This window comes from Coregonus clupeaformis, unplaced genomic scaffold (genome assembly GCF_020615455.1).
Source record: "Coregonus clupeaformis isolate EN_2021a unplaced genomic scaffold, ASM2061545v1 scaf0233, whole genome shotgun sequence".
NCBI classification, from domain to species: domain Eukaryota; kingdom Metazoa; phylum Chordata; class Actinopteri; order Salmoniformes; family Salmonidae; genus Coregonus; species Coregonus clupeaformis.
In genome coordinates, this window is record NW_025533688.1 from 432,501 (window position 1) to 452,500 (window position 20,000).

Consider the following 20,000-nt stretch of genomic DNA (forward strand, 5'->3'; position numbering starts at 1 on the left):
TCTATCCTCCAGATGATTGAGATGGAGTGTTTTAAGGAGATCAATGTGTATGAGACAGACGGCCTGCTGTGTTCAGATCTGGATGTGAACAGACCCAACCCACCACCAAAGAGAGGATTCTTCTACCGGCTGTTCAGACGAGAGGCAAGTGCTGCTAGCTCTCCTCCTCCCGCCTCTGCCGTGAGAGGGGGTGGGGGTTAAGGTACTTCCCTCTTTCTCCATCTTTCTCTTTCTTTTTCTTTACCTCTAACTGTTTTTCTCTGCTTGTGTTTTTGGTGTCGTCTTCCCAGGTTAAAGAGTGTTGTTTTAACCCCCCCAGTCCAGTTGGTAAAGCAGGAAGTCCAGTTGGTAAAAGGCTGACTAACTGTTGAGGCCGTGTGACTACATCTCTGTATTGGGCAACAGTGTAACTACATGTGTAGCCTAACTGATCCAGGATCAGTTCAGAATTGGCGGCAGCAGGCAGCCTAGCGCTTAAAGAGCGTTGGGCAAGTAACCGAAAGTTTTTTGCTGGTTCGAATCCCTGAGCCAACTAGATGAAGAATCTGTCGGTGTGCCCTTGAGCAAGACACTTAGCCCCAATTGCTCCTGTGAGTCTCTCTGATAAGAGCGTCCGCTAAATGACTTAAACGTAAATAATGGCTGAACGATTAGACAGCACACCAATGGCTGATCTAGGGTCAGTTATTAATGGTCTCATAGAACCTGTTGGAAATATTCAACAACCTCTGACTGATTCAGTCTGTTTTTAAAGGTGGTAAAAAGTTACGTTACAGCCTTATTCTAAAATGAATTTAAAAAAATAAACAAAATCCTCATCAATCTACACACAATACCCCATAATGACAAAGCAAAAACAGGTTTTTAGAAATGTTTGCAAATGTATTAGAAATAAAAAACGGATAACATTTACATAAGTATTCAGACCCTTTACTCAGTACTTTGTTGAAGCACCTTTGGCAGCGATTACAGCCTTGAGTCTTCTTGGGTATGACGCTACAAGCTTGGCACACCTGTATTTGGGGAGTTTCTCCCATTCTTCTCTGCAGAAGCTCTGTCAGGTTGGATGGTGAGCGTCGCTGCACAGCTATTTTCAGGTCTCTCCAGAGATGTTCGATCGGGTTCAAATCCGGGCTCTGGCTGGGCCACTCAAGGACATTCAGAGACTTGTCCCGAAGTCACTCCTGTGTTGTCTTGGCTGTGTGCTTAGGGTCGTTGTCCTGTTGGAAGGTGAACCTTCGCCCCAGTCTGAGGTCCTGAGCGCTCTGGAGCAGGTTTTTCATTCCTTCGACCTCATGGCTTGGTTTTTGCTCTGACATGCACTGTCAACTGTGGGACCTTATATAGACAGGTGTGTGCCTTTCCAAATAATGTCCAATCAATTTAATTTACCAAAGGTGGACTCCAATCAAGTTGTAGAAACATCTCAAGGATGATCAATGGAAACAGGATGTACCTGAGCTCAATTTCGAGTCTCATAGTAAAAGGTCTGAATACTTTTGTAGATAAGGTATATCTATTTTTAATTTTTTATAAATGTGTAACAATTTCTAAGAACCTGTTTTTGGTTTGTCATTATGGGGTATTGTGTGTAGATTGATGAGGATTTGTATTATTTAATCAATTTTAGAATAAGGCTGTAACTTAACAAAATGTGGAAAAAGGGAAGGGGTCTGAATACTTTCCAAACGCACTGTATGTAGCCTAACTGATCCAGAATCTGTTTCTAAAAGATTAAGAGCCCATTGAGCCTGTGTAACTACATATGGAGCCTAACTGATCCAGAATCAGTTTCTAAAAGATTAAGAGCCCATTGATCCTATGTAACAGCTTATTTAACAACTGTTCCCAGGTCTGTTTAAAGAGTGGCTACGAAGACGAAGAGCACGAGGCGCCTTCCCGACTTTAAACCACTCCCCTTCTCCTCCCTCCCTCCTCTCCTCCTTCTCCCTCCCTCCTCTCCTCCTCTCCTCTCCTCCCTCCTCTCCTCCCCTTCTCCTCCTCCTCCTCCTCCCTTCCTCCTCTCCTCCCCTTCTCCTCCTCCTCCTCCTCCTCCTCCCTCCCTCCTCTCCTCTCCTCCTCTCCTCTCCTCCCTCCCTCCTCTCCTCTCCTCCCTCCCTCCTCTCCTCCTCCTCTCCTCCTCCCTCCCTCCTCTCCTCCTCTCCTCCCTCCCTCCCTCCCTCCTCTCCTCCTCCTCTCCTCCTCCCTCCCTCCTCCCTCCCTCCTCTCCTCTCTCCTCCCCTCTCCTCCTCCCTCCATCCCTTCCTTCTTCAAACGCCTCCGGAGCGTCAAATGTTAGGAACTCGATGAATGTTGAACCTGTATTTATGATATGTATTAAAAGTGTATTATAATAATTAAAGAAAAAACATATGAGTTTAAAGATTTTGTACATTTGTACTTGAATTGTGTCTAGATGTATATTTTCACTAAAGGTTGTATTGTATAAAAAGCCATATAAGTACCACTTGAATGCATACATCATTTTTTAAAGTGTTTTTATTTGTATTTTATTTTAACATTTTTTTGTTTATTTGTTTTTGGAATGAGTATGGAAAATGTGTATTAAGGATCTTGTTCTTTTTTAAGAAGCAGGCTGCGTCCATAATGGCACCCTATTCCCCTATATAGCCCACTACTTTTACCTGTGGCTATGCCCTATGGATCCTGGCCAGAAGTAGTGTAGGGAAAAGGGTGCTATTTGGGACGGAACCATTGTATCAGTCGTCTTTTTTGTTATTTTTCTCGATGGGAGCCTTTGTTTGTACGTACAGTGTTTGGTGCATCCCAAATGGCACCCTATTCCCCGCGTAGTGTAGTGCACTATGTAGGGACTAGGGTGTAATTTGGGACGTATTCTACGTCCAGTATTACCGCATCACATATTCCCTGTTCCAAATCCAGCCCCTAGCCCCTACACTCTACGCCCTAAACCCTAGCCCCTAGACTAAAACAACCCCTAGTTCCTACACCCTAAGAATCCCCCAGCCCATAGCTAGACTCTATGCCAGGGTTCCCCAACTGGCGGCCCACGGGCCGAATTTGGCCGGCGGGCGATTTTATTTGGCCCCCCCGCAATGTATACTTTAAATGTTATTTTATTGTTGGACATATAAGACTGTAAAAACACCAGCAAATCAGCTCCAAGTTATTAACATTTTGGAAATCTCTTCAAAGATATTCCCACGCATAATAGAGAGATGTACAGGTATGTGATCGTATACAAATGTAAGCAAGGTATGAAATAATTATGTTTTAGTCAAATATTATATCTGTTTGGGGTTCTTGCGGTCAATTTGCAGTCTGCAAATCATTTGTAATCATGTTCCGGCCCCCTGATCATCTGCGCAAGAAGAAATCGGCCCGCGGCTTAATCTAGTTGATGATCTCTGACCTACGTACTAGGCCCATGTGTAGATCTGAGAGGATTGGACAGCAGAACAGATTTAGTTCTGTCTGCGTGTCTCATAGTCAAAAATAACTTCCTTAAACTTAAAACTTCCCTAAGAATACGGAAAATGTAGTCACCCACTTCCAGAAAAAGCACAGATAAGCAGTTGACATGGAGAATGGTCAAGTGCTCCGACGGAGGGGCGGCGGGGGGGGGAGAGAGATGCCTTGATTTAACAGTGTAGTATAACTTGTGTGTCCATGCCTTAAGCTATGGTGGTGAGGATGATGATGAAGATGATTTACAAACTGAATATAAAGTTCTGAAATGTCACACAACCGGACCTTTGTAACTCAGACTGGCTTCATTTTGAAGACAAAAGTGCTTTCATATAATCAAGAACGTGTCAAATAGGTTCAATTAAGACCAATTACTGGCGCTGAGATTGGTTTATCCATTGCAAATGTTCTACAGTTTAATCGTAATGCCGTCTTTGCCTCCACCCAAGGCGGCGACCCAAATGGCACCCCTATTCCCTATACAGTGCACTACTTTTGATTAGAGTCCTATGGGCCCTGGTCAAAAGTAATGCACTATAAAGGGAACATGGTGCCATTTGGGATGCCTAGCTAGGAATCTTGACATGCACCCTGTCCCCTGTCTTAGCCCCTTCGGAATAACATAACATTGCCCATAGAAACTGATCTAAGGTCCGCCTTTTTTTGACCCCATTGATGATTTGAAGTGAGGATTGGGAGAGGGGAAACTGATCCCAGATCAGCGCCTTGAAAGGGGAACCTCTACCCGGAGTTAGCTTCTTCATCACAGTGCTATGACAACTAGACGTTCCGTTTTTTTTGCACAGGCTTTGTTCCAAATGGCACCTTATTCCCTCTATAGTGCACTACTAGTGACCAGAGCCCTGGGTCAAAAGTAGTGCACGCCATAGGGAATAATGTACCATTTGGGATGTACCCACAGCCTTTTTTTTTAGACCCCACGTTCTGTTCCAGTGAATGTGGCAGATGATACAGGCTACGTCCAAAATGGCACCTTATTCCCTATTTAGTACACTACTGTTGACCAGGGCTCATGTCAAAAGACGTACAGAATTGGGTGCCATTTAGGACGAAATCATTGATGGACAATACCAGGGGAGAGAGACTTGTATGAGGATTTGATCATGTCTCACTATACACCATGAAGTCTCTTCCGTAGGAATGACTTGAGACAAGCGTCTGTGTGTGTGTGTGTGTGTGTGTGTGTGTTTGTGTGTGTGTGTGTGTGTGGGTCTGAGGGAAACAAATGTTATTCCTGCCTATAAATATCAATCACCAAATGTACAGGAGACGGAAAGACTTGCAGGGTCACCTTGTTGGATTTTGTGCACTTTGTCGCACAGTACCGGAATAACTCTCTCTCTGTGTCCCAAATGGCACCCTATTCCCTATATAGTGCACTACTTTAGACCAGAGAATGGCACCCTATTCCCTATATAGTGCACTACTTTAGACCAGAGAATGGCACCCTATTCCCTATATAGTGCACTACTTTAGACCAGAGAATGGCACCCTATTCCCTATATAGTGCACTACTTTAGACCAGAGAATGGCACCCTATTCCCTATATAGTGCACTACTTTAGACCAGAGAATGGCACCCTATTCCCTATATAGTGCACTACTTTAGACCAGAGAATGGCACCCTATTCCCTATATAGTGCACTACTTTAGACCAGAGAATGGCACCCTATTCCCTATATAGTGCACAACTTCTGGCCAGGGCCCATAGGTCATGATCTCTCCCTCTCTCTAACTAGTTGTGCACTATATAGGGAATAGGGTGTCATCTGGTACGCAGACCCTTGTTATATCCACTAGAACAGCTTGTTGCTCATCGGGGCGGTGTTCTGTAAATGTCATAACCCCTGGCATAATCTGTCACCCCATGGCATAATCTGTCACCCCATGGCATAATCTGTCACCCCATGGCATAATCTGTCACCCCTGGCATAATCTGTCACCCCATGGCATAATCTGTCACCCCTGGCATAATCTGTCACCCCTGGCATAAACTGTCACCCCATGGCATAATCTGTCACCCCCTGGCATAATCTGTCACCCATGGCATAATCTGTCACCCATGGCATAATCTGTCACCCCTGGCATAATCTGTCACCCCTGGCATAATCTGTCACCCCTGGCATAATCTGTCACCCCATGGCATAATCTGTCACCCCTGGCATAATCTGTCACCCCTGGCATAATCTGTCACCCCTGGCATAATCTGTCACCCCATGGCATAATCTGTCACCCCATGGCATAATCTGTCACCCCTGGCATAATCTGTCACCCCTGGCATAATCTGTCACCCCATGGCATAATCTGTCACCCCATGGCATAATCTGTCACCCCTGGCATAATCTGTCACCCCTGGCATAATCTGTCACTCCTGGCATAATCTGTCACCCATGGAACTGAGGGAATTTTGTATTTTGTATATTTGTTTGTCATTCAGGTGACCATATTATTTACCAACCGTCCAACCGATGTAACCCCCTCACTTTTTTTAATGCTGTGAAAATGTTGAGATGGATCTTTTTGCTGTTTGCTGTACATATTGTACTGTATCCATTTCCTTTATACAAACACCCCCCCACCTCCCAGAATGACCTTTCATTCTGTTTAACCATTGGAGGGGTGAATCTAAGAATCTTATGACAGTTGTCCCTTAGTGCTCTATTCCGGAATTCCCTGCCCTTTATGACGTCATTGATTTGAATCAATTAGAATGTTGAACAAAACAGAATGTACTGTTGACATTCCTGAAAGGGTTCAAGGAATTCCATTATACATTATTTTACACAAACGACTGCAGTTAACCATTTGGATACACCACACAGTCTTTTAAAGAAGTCACTAGAACTTCTCTGTTAGAAAAAACATTAGGTTTATCACATACATACACTTGTAGTGGTTCAGCTCTAGTCAGCCTCGTATCTGACATGGGGAAAGAGAACTGTGAGTGTTCAGAGATCTGGAGTTGGTTTCTATTTAAAAAAAGGTTTCAACTGAAATAACTGGCAATAAGCCCTTACCCTACGGTATGTGGATGGCCAAGAGTTGTTCCTGAACACGTGCCCTAGGAAAACCTCCTGAGCCCAAGTTAAAGCCTCTCTCTCTATGGCTTTAATCCGATCGCGCTTTGTCCACAATGCACGTTTTTAAAGTCAACGTTCCCGTGGAGATCACATTCACGGTAAATGCTGCATATGTCAGCTCAGTCAGAAAATGACCTTTTTTTAAATGGTGCGTCGTCCAAATCCGCCATGGGATTGAATCCCAGCCTATAGCCCATCTTCTAACTAAGGGTCCCTTGTTGTCCTTGGTTACATCATGTGAGCAGGATGGAGGAACTCAAGGCCTTACCCACAGTATGTGCCGACCAGTCATCCTTAGTCAGTTGTCTTTGTTTTCGAAATGTTCAACTTGTTTTCATTCTGAATGGCTGGCCCCACGCGAAAAGGAACCTAATACAGCTCATCAAAAAAATAACATTTTTTTTTTTACAGTTTTGAATGTCCGCACAAAGTGCATTTTTAATGCCTGTTTTAAAAAGAAAATGTTTTTTATTACTCAAGCATGTTATTGGTTGTTGCAGGTTCCTTGTCTGTAATTGAAATGATCTTTCAGTGCCAACATATGACACCTATTTGATGGGACAACAACTTTGTTTATCACAAGGTGACCGGACAAATTATACTTTTCTTTTTGGCTACGTCCCAAAAATGACAGCATAATCCCTATATAGTGCATTACTTTTGACCAGGGCCCATAAGGCTGTTCAAAAGGCCCCCCTGGTCAAAAGTAATGCACTATATAGGGAAGTAAAATGGGTGTCATTTGGGAAGCAGACTTTTTCATTTTCATTTTCTTTTGGTTAGTTGTACAGTCATGTTGTTCAACCACTGCAGTCAATGTAATTGTTGTACAAGTTGTATCACTGGGTGTCACTGTATCATATCTTCTGACATTTGTAATTATTCTGAGAATACACTGCCGTTTGGATATAAAAAACAACTCCTGAGTCACCGGACTGGTTTTTTGGTACATTTGACATTTTTTAGACATTTGGCAGAAGCTTTTATCCAGAGCGACTTACAGTTAGTGCTTTCATCTTAAGATAGCTAGGTGAGACAAATGATTATATCACAGTAATGCATTGTAGTCATGAAGCACCTTTTTATTATACAAATATACACTAACAGTAAAGCAGGATAAACGGTGGTGTCCCAAATGGAACCCAACAGTAAAGCAGGATAAAGGTAGTGTCCCAAATGGAACCCAACAGTAAAGCAGGATAAAGGTAGTGTCCCAAATGGAACCCAACAGTAAAGCAGGATAACGGTGGTGTCCCAAATGGAACCCAACAGTAAAGCAGGATAAAGGTAGTGTCCCAAATGGAACCCAACAGTAAAGCAGGATAAAGGTGGTGTCCCAAATGGAACCCAACAGTAAAGCAGGATAAAGGTGGTGTCCCAAATGGAACCCAACAGTAAAGCAGGATAAAGGTAGTGTCCCAAATGGAACCCAACAGTAAAGCAGGATAAAGGTGGTGTCCCAAATGGAACCCAACAGTAAAGCAGGATAAAGGTGGTGTCCCAAATGGAACCCAACAGTAAAGCAGGATAAAGGTGGTGTCCCAAATGGAACCCAACAGTAAAGCAGGATAAAGGTGGTGTCCCAAATGGAACCCAACAGTAAAGCAGGATAAAGGTGGTGTCCCAAATGGAACCTTATCCCCTACCTACTGTAGTGTACTACTTTTGACCAGAGCACTATGGGTCTTAGTCAAATGTAGTACACTACACAGGGAATAGACTACCATTTGGGATATACAGAAAGCACACATACAGGTGCAGCCTACATGCCAGATAGTAATTGAGTGGTGTGATTTCCTACAGTTACCAAGTTTCTGAGAGTGGTTTTGAGGCAGTCACCTGGAAGAAAACTCATGATTTCATGTTGAATGGAACGTGTTCTATTCTACCTGCTTCTTTCCATCTGTTCTATTGAAATATTGATATCACACTATTAAATGCACTGCACTAAGACACTGCATGTGTGACTGCAGGCGAGTGTTTTCCCTATATTTTTAATACGCACTAGAACATAAACGGTGCAGATGATATACCGTTCGGATATCACGGAATATCGCCTCCTCGCGCAGGATTTCAGCACTCGTGACGCTCAACAACAAAAAGCCGTTCCCCACCCAAACACCCAAACACCCAAACACCCAAACACCCAAACACCCAAACACCCAAACACCCAAACACCCAAACACCCAAACACCCAAACACCCAAACACCCAAACACCCAATCACTGCTACAACCACCTCCACCCAAGCACTGCTGACAACGGCGAGCTCGTCCTATGGCCCCAAGCACTGTGACAACGGCGGAGCCTCGTGGAAGAGCTGACAAGGAGCCTCGTCCTTATTGGCCCCAAGCACTGCTGACAACGGCGGAGCCTCGTCCTTATTGGCGCCTGCTCTTCCTCTGATTGGCTACCAATGTAGCGTTGACCCAACCCTACCCAGCTGTCACAGAGCTCCCACTTCCTTGTGATTCTGTCGGGGGTGCATCAAAGATGGCTTTGAGTATGGATGGTACCTACATCAACCAACGTCCCGTTAATTTACCGAGGATATTGTAAAGAAATAACGGATTTTCTTGCGTCGAAAGCGAAGGCGGTAGTAGTTGTCGCGAGCAGTGTTCACACGCTCGTCGCACTACGACCCCGCTCGCGTGTTTTTGATTGCGCTAGCTAGCTAACGGACGCTAACGACAATTTGTAAATATTAGCCAGCTAAGCTAGCCACTGCTGGTAAAATGGCCACCATGGATAAATTGATGAAGGCCTTTGAATCTCTCAAGTCATTCCAGCAACAACAGGGACCACCAACGGCCGAGGAGATGGTTCAAAAACAGTAAGTCCATGTTTGTATATGGTAATTGTGTTGAGAAATTGTTAGCGATGGGTTAAGCGCAAATAAACGGCCGCTAGCTAGCTAACGAAGCTGTCCGCAGGTTATTGCGAGTTAGCAATGCTAACCTTATAGTTAGCTAGCTGTCAACGTCGCACCTCCAGGGCTACCTGTCATAACACACATAAACAACAACACACAGACACAGACTCGTCAATTTTGATAGCTAACGTCAGCTGGTGCTTGTAAATAAATGCTAAGGTGGACAAAATACTAAGATATCCTTTCACTAAACCAAAGTCTTGAAAAATATAAATCAGTGCAGATTTCCAGATTTTTTTCCCCCCATCGTTCGTTGCTGGTTGTCTAATACACATAGAATGAGCCTTTACATGTAGAATTGATTTCAACACGTTTTCTTTATGAAATCAATATAATCACATTTTTATTTGTCACATGCTTGGTAAACAACATGTGTAGACTAACAGTGAAATGCTTACTTACAGGCCCTTCCCAACAATGCAGAGAGAAAGAGGGTAATAACAGAAAGATAATACTGTGCCTTTTTCCACATTTGTTGTGTTACAAAGTAGGATTAAAATGGAATGAATTATGTATTTTTGTCAACGATCTAAACAAAATACTCTAATGTCAAAGTGGAAGGAAATTCGATTTTCTTTGGTGAAAAATAAAATGAAAAAAAACCCATGAGATGTTAGAATCACCTTTGGCAGCAATTACAGCTGTGAGTATATCTGGATAAGTCTCTAGAGAGCTTTGCACACCTGGATTGTACATTATTGGCACATTATTGTTTTAAAAATTCAAGCTTTGTCAGGTTGGTTGTTGATAATTGCTAGACAGCCATTTTCAAGTGTTGCCATAGATTTTCAAGCTGATTTAAGTCGAAACTGTAACTAGGCAACTTAGGAACATTCAATGTCGTATTGGTAAGTAACTCCAGTGTATATTTGGCTTTGTGTTTTAGGTTATTGTCCTGCTGAAAGCAAACTGAACCAGGTTTTTCTCTAGGATTTTGCCTGTGCTTAGCTCTATTCTGTTTCTTTTTATCCTTAAAAACTCCCTAGTCCTTGCCAATGACAAACATAGCCATAACATGATGCAGCCACCACTATGCTTGAAAATATGAAGATTGTTACTCAGTGATGTGTTGTTGGATTTGCCCCAAACATAATGCTTTGTATTCAGGACAAATGTAATTACTTTGCCACTTTTTACTTTAGTGCCTTATTGCAAACAGGATGTATGTTTTGGAATATTTGTATTCTGTACAGGTTCCTTCTTTTCACTCTGTCATTTAGCTTAGTATTATGGTGTATCTACAATGTTGTTGACCCATCCTCAGTTTTCTCTAATCACAGCCATTAAACTTTGTAACTGTTTTAAAGTTACCATTGGCCTCATGGTGAAATCCCTGAGCGGTTTCCTTCCTCTACGGCAACTGAGTTAGGAAGGACGCCTGTATCTTTGTAGTGACTGGGTGTATTGATTCACCATCCAAAGTGTAATTCATAACTTCACTATGCTCAAAGGGATATTCAAAGTAGGGGTGCACGATATATCGGTAAGCACATCGGAATCGTCCGTTATTAGCTAAAAATGCCAACATCGGCATCGGCTCAATGTATAGTTTAACGCCGATGTGCAAAACCGATGTCAAAGCTGACGTGCATACCTGTATAACGTAGGTAGATGACGTAATGACGCCACGAAAAATACAGCGCAACACAGCATTCCTAACCTAGCCCACAATGTCTGCTGTGTGGATATATTTTGAAGTTTCAAAGGAAGATAACAAGAAGGCCATATGCAATGTTTGTGCTGCTATTATTTCCCAAAGGAGGGGAGAAAGTGAAATCTTTCAATACCACAAACCTAATTACTCATTTGAAAGTGCGTCACCCCGAGACGTTCAGTGACTACTTACAACAAAAGTAGAAAACACTAAGCTCACACTTCCAACAACTTAACAAGTTCAAGTCGAGCAGTCATTTGAAAGAGTAAGAACATTTCAGCCAGACAACTCAAAGGCAAAATCCATTTAACGCCAAGATAATGTAATTAATTACCCTTGACATTCTACCGTTCTCTGTCGTGGATGATGTTGGCTTTCGCCGACTGGTCGAGCACCGGTACACACTACCAAGTAGCCACTATTTTTCAGATGTTGCTCTACCGGAGTTACACAGTATTGTTGAAACGTACATCCATGAGCTACTTGCTATGGGTGTCACTGCTATTAGCTTCACGACTGACATTTTGGACCAGCGATGTCAGCCCCATGAGCATGCCGAGTCTGACAGCACAAGTGGGTCAACGAGGATTTCATACTGAGGAAAGCCGTATTGCATGCTCAAAGAATGTGCTGGTTCTCATACATTTTACATTTGAGTCATTTAGCAGACGCTCTTATCCACAGCGATTTACAGTTAGTGAGTGCATACATTTTTCATACCGCTACTGCCATTTTCAATGGCATTTACATTTACGTCATTTAGCAGACGCTCTTATCCAGAGCGACTTACAAATAGGTGCATTCATGTTTTTTTTATTTTATTTTATTTTATATATATATATATATACATACAAAAAATATGTTTTTTTGGGGGGGGGTGGGGGGTTGGAGTAAAAGGGGGGGGTAGAAGGATTACTTTATCCTATCCCAGGTATTCCTTAAAGAGGTGGGGTTTCAAATGTCTCCGGAAGGTGGTGAGTGACTCCGCTGTCCTGGAACATTTGAGAACATGTTTGAAACTTGGAAAATCCCCATGAACAAAGTACAGGCTGTGCTACGTGATAATGCACATAACATGACAAAGGCTTTGGAAGAATGCGGAGTTGCCAGTTTGCCATGCATGGCACACGCCAGTGGCAACAGGTAGGAAGATAGTGGGTCATTTTAAACACTCACAGCTAGCATACAGCCGCCTGCAAGCAATACAGGAACAGTACTTTTTACATGATGGAGAGCCTGCTGGAACAGAAACGAGTGCTTGACGTGTACACAGCCGGCTATGAGTTACCTGCAACAATCAGTACAAACCAGTGGACTCTCGTGGACAACGCGTGGAAACAGGACCATTTAAAATGAACTACAACTTCCGCTTAAGAACCCAACAGCTTTTACGTCACGTTGAAGAGCGTTTGGAGTAAATGGTTTTGCAACATATGAAACGTTTTTATTTTATTTTTATCTTTAGGACTAGTGCTGACCCCATTTTAGTCGACTGGTCGATTGTTTGGTTGATAGGCAGTTGGTCGACTGGTCTATTGTTTGGTTGATAGGCAGTTGGTCGACTGGTCGATTGTTTGGTTGATAGGCAGTTGGTCGACTGGTCGATTGTTTGGTTGTTAGGCAGTTGGTCGACTGGTCAATTGTTTGGTTGTTAGGCAGTTGGTCGACTGGTCGATTGTTTGGTTGTTAGGCAGTTGGTCGACTGGTCGATTGTTTGGTTGTTAGGCAGTTGGTCGACTGGTCAATTGTTTGGTTGTTAGGCAGTTGGTCGACTGGTCGATTGTTTGGTTGTTAGGCAGTTGGTCGACTGGTCAATTGTTTGGTTGTTAGGCAGTTGGTCGACTGGTCAATTGTTTGGTTGTTAGGCAGTTGGTCGACTGGTCGATTGTTTGGTTGATAGGCAGTTGGTCGACTGGTCGATTGTTTGGTTGTTAGGCAGTTGGTCGACTGGTCAATTGTTTGGTTGTTAGGCAGTTGGTCGACTGGTCAATTGTTTGGTTGATAGGCAGTTGGTCGACTGGTCAATTGTTTGGTTGGTAGGCAGTTGGTCGACTGGTCAATTGTTTGGTTGTTAGGCAGTTGGTCGACTGGTCAATTGTTTGGTTGATAGGCAGCTGGTCGACCTGAGATTTCTTTAGTCCAGCAGTAGCATAAAATAAATACTTTTTTCATGGTGTACAAGACACCTGTCTGAGTGGACTAGTCCATTGTGGAGGTTGTGGGGACACCTGTCTGATTGGCTCCTGTCTGAGTGGACTAGTCCATTGTGGAGGCCGTGGGGATGGCGCAGTCCATCACTGTAAGACGTGCTACTGAAATAGTATATGGTTATATTATGTAAGCACAATGGTGCAACACTAATACAAATAATATTATTTGATAACAAATGCGCTTTCTCCCGCGTTAGATAGCGGTCACTGTCCGCGGTTCTGAAACACATCAGTGCGCTGTTGAATTGCCGCCCATTTTCCTAGACCATGTTGCTATGTGCATAATAGCAAAGTGAACCAGCATATTGGTGTTGAGAACAATGCGGCGGAGGCAGCAGCGGAGTGAGGAGACGAGAAAACAGCCCTTGCCTTAATTGTCCAAGAAAAGTGAGGAGAGAGGAAGCCAACTTAATGAAGTCTATAATCAACAGCCCTAACTCTTAAACGGGACTGGCTTTATAAATCATCCATTTGTTTGAGTGTTTGTTTAATAGTCTACTGATTTCCGTGAGCACCAAGCCTCACGCAACCACAACAAGTCGGATAAACAATTTCACAAATGTGTCTGTGTTTGATCTTTGCTATGCTGTAATAAAGGCTTTACACTTATTTTTCCGTTAGAACGGCCTCTGGTATTACTTCTAATTTAGTGTTGTTTACACTCTTCAAATTTTCAGAAATTAATATTTATAATAATAATAATAACCCTCCTTTTTCTTGATCTGCTTATTTATTGGTACTATTGTTATTACGATCATTATAATAATTAGTCATGTCATTATAATTAGTAGGCTTAGTAGAGCAGCCTTGTATAACCACCATGGAGCTGTAGGCCTAAGAGCGCATCCTGTTTATAGTCTTAATGCCGTAACATACTTAGGCCTGTATTTCAATAGTGATATAGGCTACTGTATCTATCAGTCAAATCAATCATTCATTCTTTCATGTCATCCCACAGCATACGAGTCATTCAATGATTTGAAAATGCAATCAAGCATTTTAGTTTTTAAAATAAAATAACAAAGTTACCTTTTTTGAGTAATCAGCGTAAACAATAAATAAACCGTTCCATTTCGGAAATTGCATTCACGAATGAATGCGACTGTTTTTAGTCTTTGCTGTAATAAAGGCTTTACAAAAAAAAAAAAAAAAACGTTACAACACACTCTCTGGTACACTTATAATTTATTTAGTGTTGTTTACATTGTTCCAAACGGTCAGAAAACGTATATTGTAATCTAACAGCACCTGTTTGGAACACACAATATGCAGCAGAGCTTCTCCTTACCTTCTGTTTCTTGATCTCCAGTATTTTCCACAACAAGTCACATTTATTCCACACATCTGACTTCCCCTTTACCTCCTGAGCAACCAGTAAACATTCCCCTTTACCTCCTGAGCAACCAGTAAACATTCCCCTTTACCTCCTGAGCAACCAGTAAACATTCCCCCGTTTTCGAGTTTATTTGTGACTTCCTCTGCATCCATTTTGCTGTCAGTGTGTTACGGTGTTTGGAGTTTGTTTATAAGCAATGTATTGATGTGATTATGATAGGCTATAGGTCAGGCCCTATTGGTCAGGTGCATGCGATGCATACATGGCACGTAAAGAGAGCAAAGGGTTTAGGGAATGTTTTAAAGTCAGAAATGGCTGTAATTATGTTGCAGCTTCAGCGACACGGACAGCGTGATAAAACACTGTTGATGTTCTGTGGTGGTCGCTGCATTAGGGAGGAGAGAGAGACAACCGGTGCTTGTCACAGTCACTCGCTGTCATTCTTTTTTTTTAACACAGCGCAGCAAGTCTTAGCCCAGCCCGGCACAATCAAATCAATTGCTGGTCGGACTCCCTCTAGTCGTTTGTGTGTCTTAATTAGTTAATCAAACAGTGTGCTTAAAGCATCAAACAAGCTCAGTGCGTATAGTCGATTGAATTAAAACACATAGGATGTGTCTATATATAACATTTCGACCAATCAATTGGTGGAAAGAACAGACGACTCTCGGTGGAACCAAACATTGTTTTGTTGGGGTCAGCTTTACTTGGGACACATCCCAATACTCTACAGAAGCTTCCTCCTCGCCTCGTCTCCTATCCTTCATCTGCACTGATCTGTAAAGCAATGTTGTTGGAGCAATCTTTCCTCTTCTGTTTTTCTTGCATGTGCTCTTAACCCCGTGTTACCTTATGTCTCTCTCTCTTTCACACACCCACACACATGCACACACACCATTGATCTGTCTCTCTCTCTCCCTGTCTCTCTCCCTGTCTCTCTCTCTCCCTGTCTCTCTCTCTCTCCCTGTCTCTCTCTCTCCCTGTCTCTCTCTCTCCCTGTCTCTCTCTCTCCCTGTCTCTCTCTCTCCCTGTCTCTCTCTCTCCCTGTCTCTCCCTGTCTCTCTCTCTACCTGTCTCTCCCTGTCTCTCTCTCTCTCTCTCTCTCTCCCTCTCCCTGTCTCTCTCTCTCTCTCTCTCTGTATCTCTCTCTCTCTCTCTGTATATCTCTCTCTCTCTCTGTATATCGCTCTCTCTCTCTCTGTATCTCTCTCTCTCTCTCTCTCTGTATCTCTCTCTCTGTATCTCTCTCTCTCTCTCTGTATCTCTCTCTCTCGCTCTCTCTCTCTCTCTCTCTGTATCTCTCTCTCTCTCTCTCTCTCTCTCTCTCGTATCTCTCTCTCTCTCTCCTCTCGCTCTCTCTCTCTCTCGCTCTCTCCCCCCTCCCTCTGTAGGAAGAAAGAGCTGGCGACCACCAAAAAGGACAGAGTGGCCCACTGCCTGACCATATGTGAGAACATCGTAGCTCAGTCTCTGAGGTAAGCCTGCCTGCCACCACTGATCTGGGATCAGCTTTTCCCCGCTACCAGTCCCATTATGAACCCATAGGGACGTCATTCATAAAACTGACCCTAGATCACTGTTTAGAAGTAACTTCAATACATTATATGTAGTCAAAGGCACACTTACACACACAGGCGTGTACATGCACACACACAGAGTAGGATGTTCCAGATTTAGCTCTACTATGATTGGTAATCAGATTTGATATTCCTGGTTAGATGAGGCTTACACATGACTATGTCCCAAATGGCCCCCTATTCCCACTACTTTTGACGGGCTCCATTTGTTTCCCCACTAACAAATAGAAGTGCATTAATACAGCACTAGGGATGGTAACGATATCACCGACACGCATCGGTCCCGGTTCACATGTTTAAGATATGAGTGCATCGGTCCGCGGGACCCCCAAAAAAACCGATCCAAATGTAGAACGCTTTGCTCAGGAAATCGATTTTTAAACGTTACAAACCTGCTGATTCATTAAAAAAATTTTTTTGCTCAAAAGTATTTTCTATCTTCTGAAAACCCCTCTCGTCTTCTGTGACAACTGATACGTCCACTCCTTCAGTGTGGAACTAAGCATGTTACTGTGTCGACAGTCATTGATCTACAAGTCGATTTCGCAGGCCGAACAACCCCAGACAATATCAGTAGCCTAATCACACTGCACGCTGTGTGCAGCCTTTGCGTACTGGCCTATTCCTGATCTGATTCCACATCTGCGCATCACCTTCAGCATTCAAAAGTTTGTTAAAATGGCTTGTGCAATATTAGGCTATTAGTTGAGTGACAACCAATGTAATTTGCTAGGTAATTTTTTTTTTAATCAAATGCGCTGTTGAACATTGTGTTTTACCGGGATAGAAGTAGCCAAACCTACCACCAGCAACACAACTGTCATCTGGCTGTATGCTGATCAGGGTTTAGGATGGATACATTACATTTATGGCTGTATGCTGATCAGGGTTTAGGATGGATACATTACATTTATGGCTGTATGCTGATCAGGGTTTAGGATGGATACATTACATTTATGGCTATATGCTGATCAGGGTTTAGGATGGATACATTACATTTATGGCTGTATGCTGATCAGGGTTTAGGATGGATACATTACATTTATGGCTGTATGCTGATCAGGGTTTAGGATGGATACATTACATTTATGGCTGTATGCTGATCAGGGTTTAGGATGGATACATTACATTTATGGCTGTATGCTGATCAGGGTTTAGGATACATTACATTTATGGCTGTATGCTGATCAGGGTTTAGGATACATTACATTTATGGCTGTATGCTGATCAGGGGTTAGGATACATTACATTTATGGCTGTATGTTGATCAGGGGTTAGGATACATTACATTTATGGCTGTATGCTGATCAGGGTTTAGGATACATTACATTTATGGCTGTATGCTGATCAGGGTTTAGGATACATTACATTTATGGCTGTATGTTGATCAGGGGTTAGGATACATTACATTTATGGCTGTATGCTGATCAGGGTTTAGGATACATTACATTTATGGCTGTATGCTGATCAGGGTTTAGGATACATTACATTTATGGCTGTATGCTGATCAGGGTTTAGGATGGATACATTACATTTATGGCTGTATGTTGATCAGGGGTTAGGATACATTACATTTATGGCTGTATGCTGATCAGGGTTTAGGATACATTACATTTATGGCTGTATGCTGATCAGGGTTTAGGATACATTACATTTATGGCTGTATGCTGATCAGGGTTTAGGATACATTACATTTATGGCTGTATGCTGATCAGGGGTTAGGATACATTACATTTATGGCTGTATGCTGATCAGGGTTTAGGATACATTACATTTATGGCTGTATGTTGATCAGGGGTTAGGATACGTTACATTTTATTTTGATTGTTCAGGTTCACCATCAGCAAAAGTGTTGCTTGAAACGATCAGTACATATGGTCATTTATAAATATACAGGCTTTTTCTACCCGCACTGCATGGTCGAACTGGGAGAAGAACAGAAGCTCATTCTGAGTCAAAACTTCCAAACGGTCTAAACCATTCCATTTATAAGATGGGGGTGCTATATATATTCATGGGCTATGTCATAACACATTTTTTAAGATAGATTGATACATTACTAGCTCAAACACTTTTAATCTGCAAAAATGACTAATTAATTAGTGGGTGATTTCAATTCAAACATTGCCCCGCCCCTAACTGATAGTGGGGTGATAGATGAGAAAAAAAAATTATGCAAGTAAGTGGCTCTGGATAATGTAAGTGGCTCTGGATAATGTAAGTGGCTCTGGATAATGTAAGTGGCTCTGGATAATGTAAGTGGCTCTGGATAATGGCTCTGGATAATGTAAGTGGCTCTGGATAATGTAAGTGGCTCTGAATAAGAGCGTCTGCTAAATGACTAAAATGTAAATGTAGATGGCCAGTTTCTCTTTATGGTTCAGCTCTAGATACATATGGAATGGCCTTCAGAGGGACGCTCATCCCTATACGGTACTGACTGGCTACTGCTTCAGTCCTATCTCAGTCCAGAGGCACCCCTTAGCAGACCGGATGTTCCGGTTTTCAGGGATACAGCTGTTTTCAACCTAGCTTCCTTTTTTTCCGCTGAAAACCGGATGTGGGAACTCCGCTTAGGCGTTTCTCTTATGCCTGCTATGTTAGATTAGTCCAGAGGTCATGAAATAGACATTACACATCAAAGTGTGTGTTGGGGGGGGGGGGGCAGAACGAGGTGTGGGGGGGGTCAGGATGAGGTGTGGGGGGGCAGAACGAGGTGTGGGGGGGTCAGAACGAGGTGTGGGGGGGGTCAGAACGAGGTGTGGGGGGGGTCAGAACGAGGTGTGGGGGGGATCAGAACGAGGTGTGGGGGGGGCAGAACGAGGTGTGGGGGGGTCAGGACGAGGTGTGGGGGGATCAGAACGAGGTGTGGGGGGGTCAGGATGAGGTGTGGGGGGGCAGAACGAGGTGTGGGGGGGTCAGAACGAGGTGTGGGGGGGGTCAGGATGAGGTGTGGGGGGGATCAGAACGAGGTGTGGGGGGGTCAGAACGAGGTGTGGGGGGATCAGAACGAGGTGTGGGGGGGGCAGAACGAGGTGTGGGGGGGGATCAGAACGAGGTGTGGGGGGGGTCAGAACGAGGTGTGGGGGGGATCAGAACGAGGTGTGGGGGGGGTCAGAACGAGGTGTGGGGGGATCAGAACGAGGTGTGGGGGGGATCAGAACGAGGTGTTGGGGGGTCAGAACGAGGTGTGGGGGGGATCAGAACGAGGTGTGAGGGTGGGGTCAGAACGAGGTATGGGGGTGGGGTCAGAACGAGGTGTGGGGGTGGGGGTCAGAACGAGGTGTGGGGGTGGGGTCAGAACGAGGTGTGGGGATGGGGTCAGAACGAGGTGTGGGGGGTGGGGTCAGAACGAGGTGTGGGGGTGGGGTCAGAACGAGGTGTGGGGGTGGGGTCAGAACGAGGTGTGGGGGGTGGGGTCAGAACGAGGTGTGGGGGTGGGGTCAGAACGAGGTGTGGGGATGGGGTCAGAACGAGGTGTGGGGGTGGGGTCAGAACGAGGTGTGGGGGTGGGGTCAGAACGAGGTGTGGGGGTGGGGTCAGAACGAGGTGTGGGGATGGGGTCAGAACGAGGTGTGGGGGTGGGGTCAGAACGAGGTCTGGGGGTGGGGTCAGAACGAGGTATGGGGGTGGGGTCAGAACGAGGTGTGGGGGTGGGGTCAGAACGAGGTGTGGGGATGGGGTCAGAACGAGGTGTGGGGGTGGGGTCAGAACGAGGTATGTATGTAATGACCGTTCCTCT

General features: G+C 44.0%; 2 protein-coding genes across 4 annotated transcripts in view; both read left to right on the forward strand.

Moving 5' to 3' along the window:
• Positions 1–1,987, forward strand: part of grk4 (G protein-coupled receptor kinase 4) — a 78,146-nt gene extending 76,159 nt beyond the window's left edge. Inside the window, exons 15-16 of one of the 2 annotated variants that reach the window (XM_045214312.1) lie at positions 13–144; positions 1,853–1,987. In XM_045214312.1, coding sequence (XP_045070247.1) covers positions 13–144; positions 1,853–1,909 — 189 coding nt within the window. In that variant the 3' untranslated portion in view covers positions 1,910–1,987. Of the gene's footprint in view, positions 1–12; positions 203–1,852 lie in introns of both variants that reach the window. The other variant, XM_045214311.1, reaches the window with a different exon arrangement.
• A 7,028-nt stretch (positions 1,988–9,015) lies between these two features.
• The window catches only part of htt (huntingtin), a gene marked incomplete at its 3' end in the record, with an annotated part of 83,119 nt that continues 72,134 nt past the window's right edge, over positions 9,016–20,000 (forward strand). For both annotated transcript variants that reach the window (XM_045214314.1, XM_045214315.1), the window contains 2 exon segments: positions 9,016–9,382; positions 16,073–16,156. In XM_045214314.1, coding sequence (XP_045070249.1) covers positions 9,285–9,382; positions 16,073–16,156 — 182 coding nt within the window.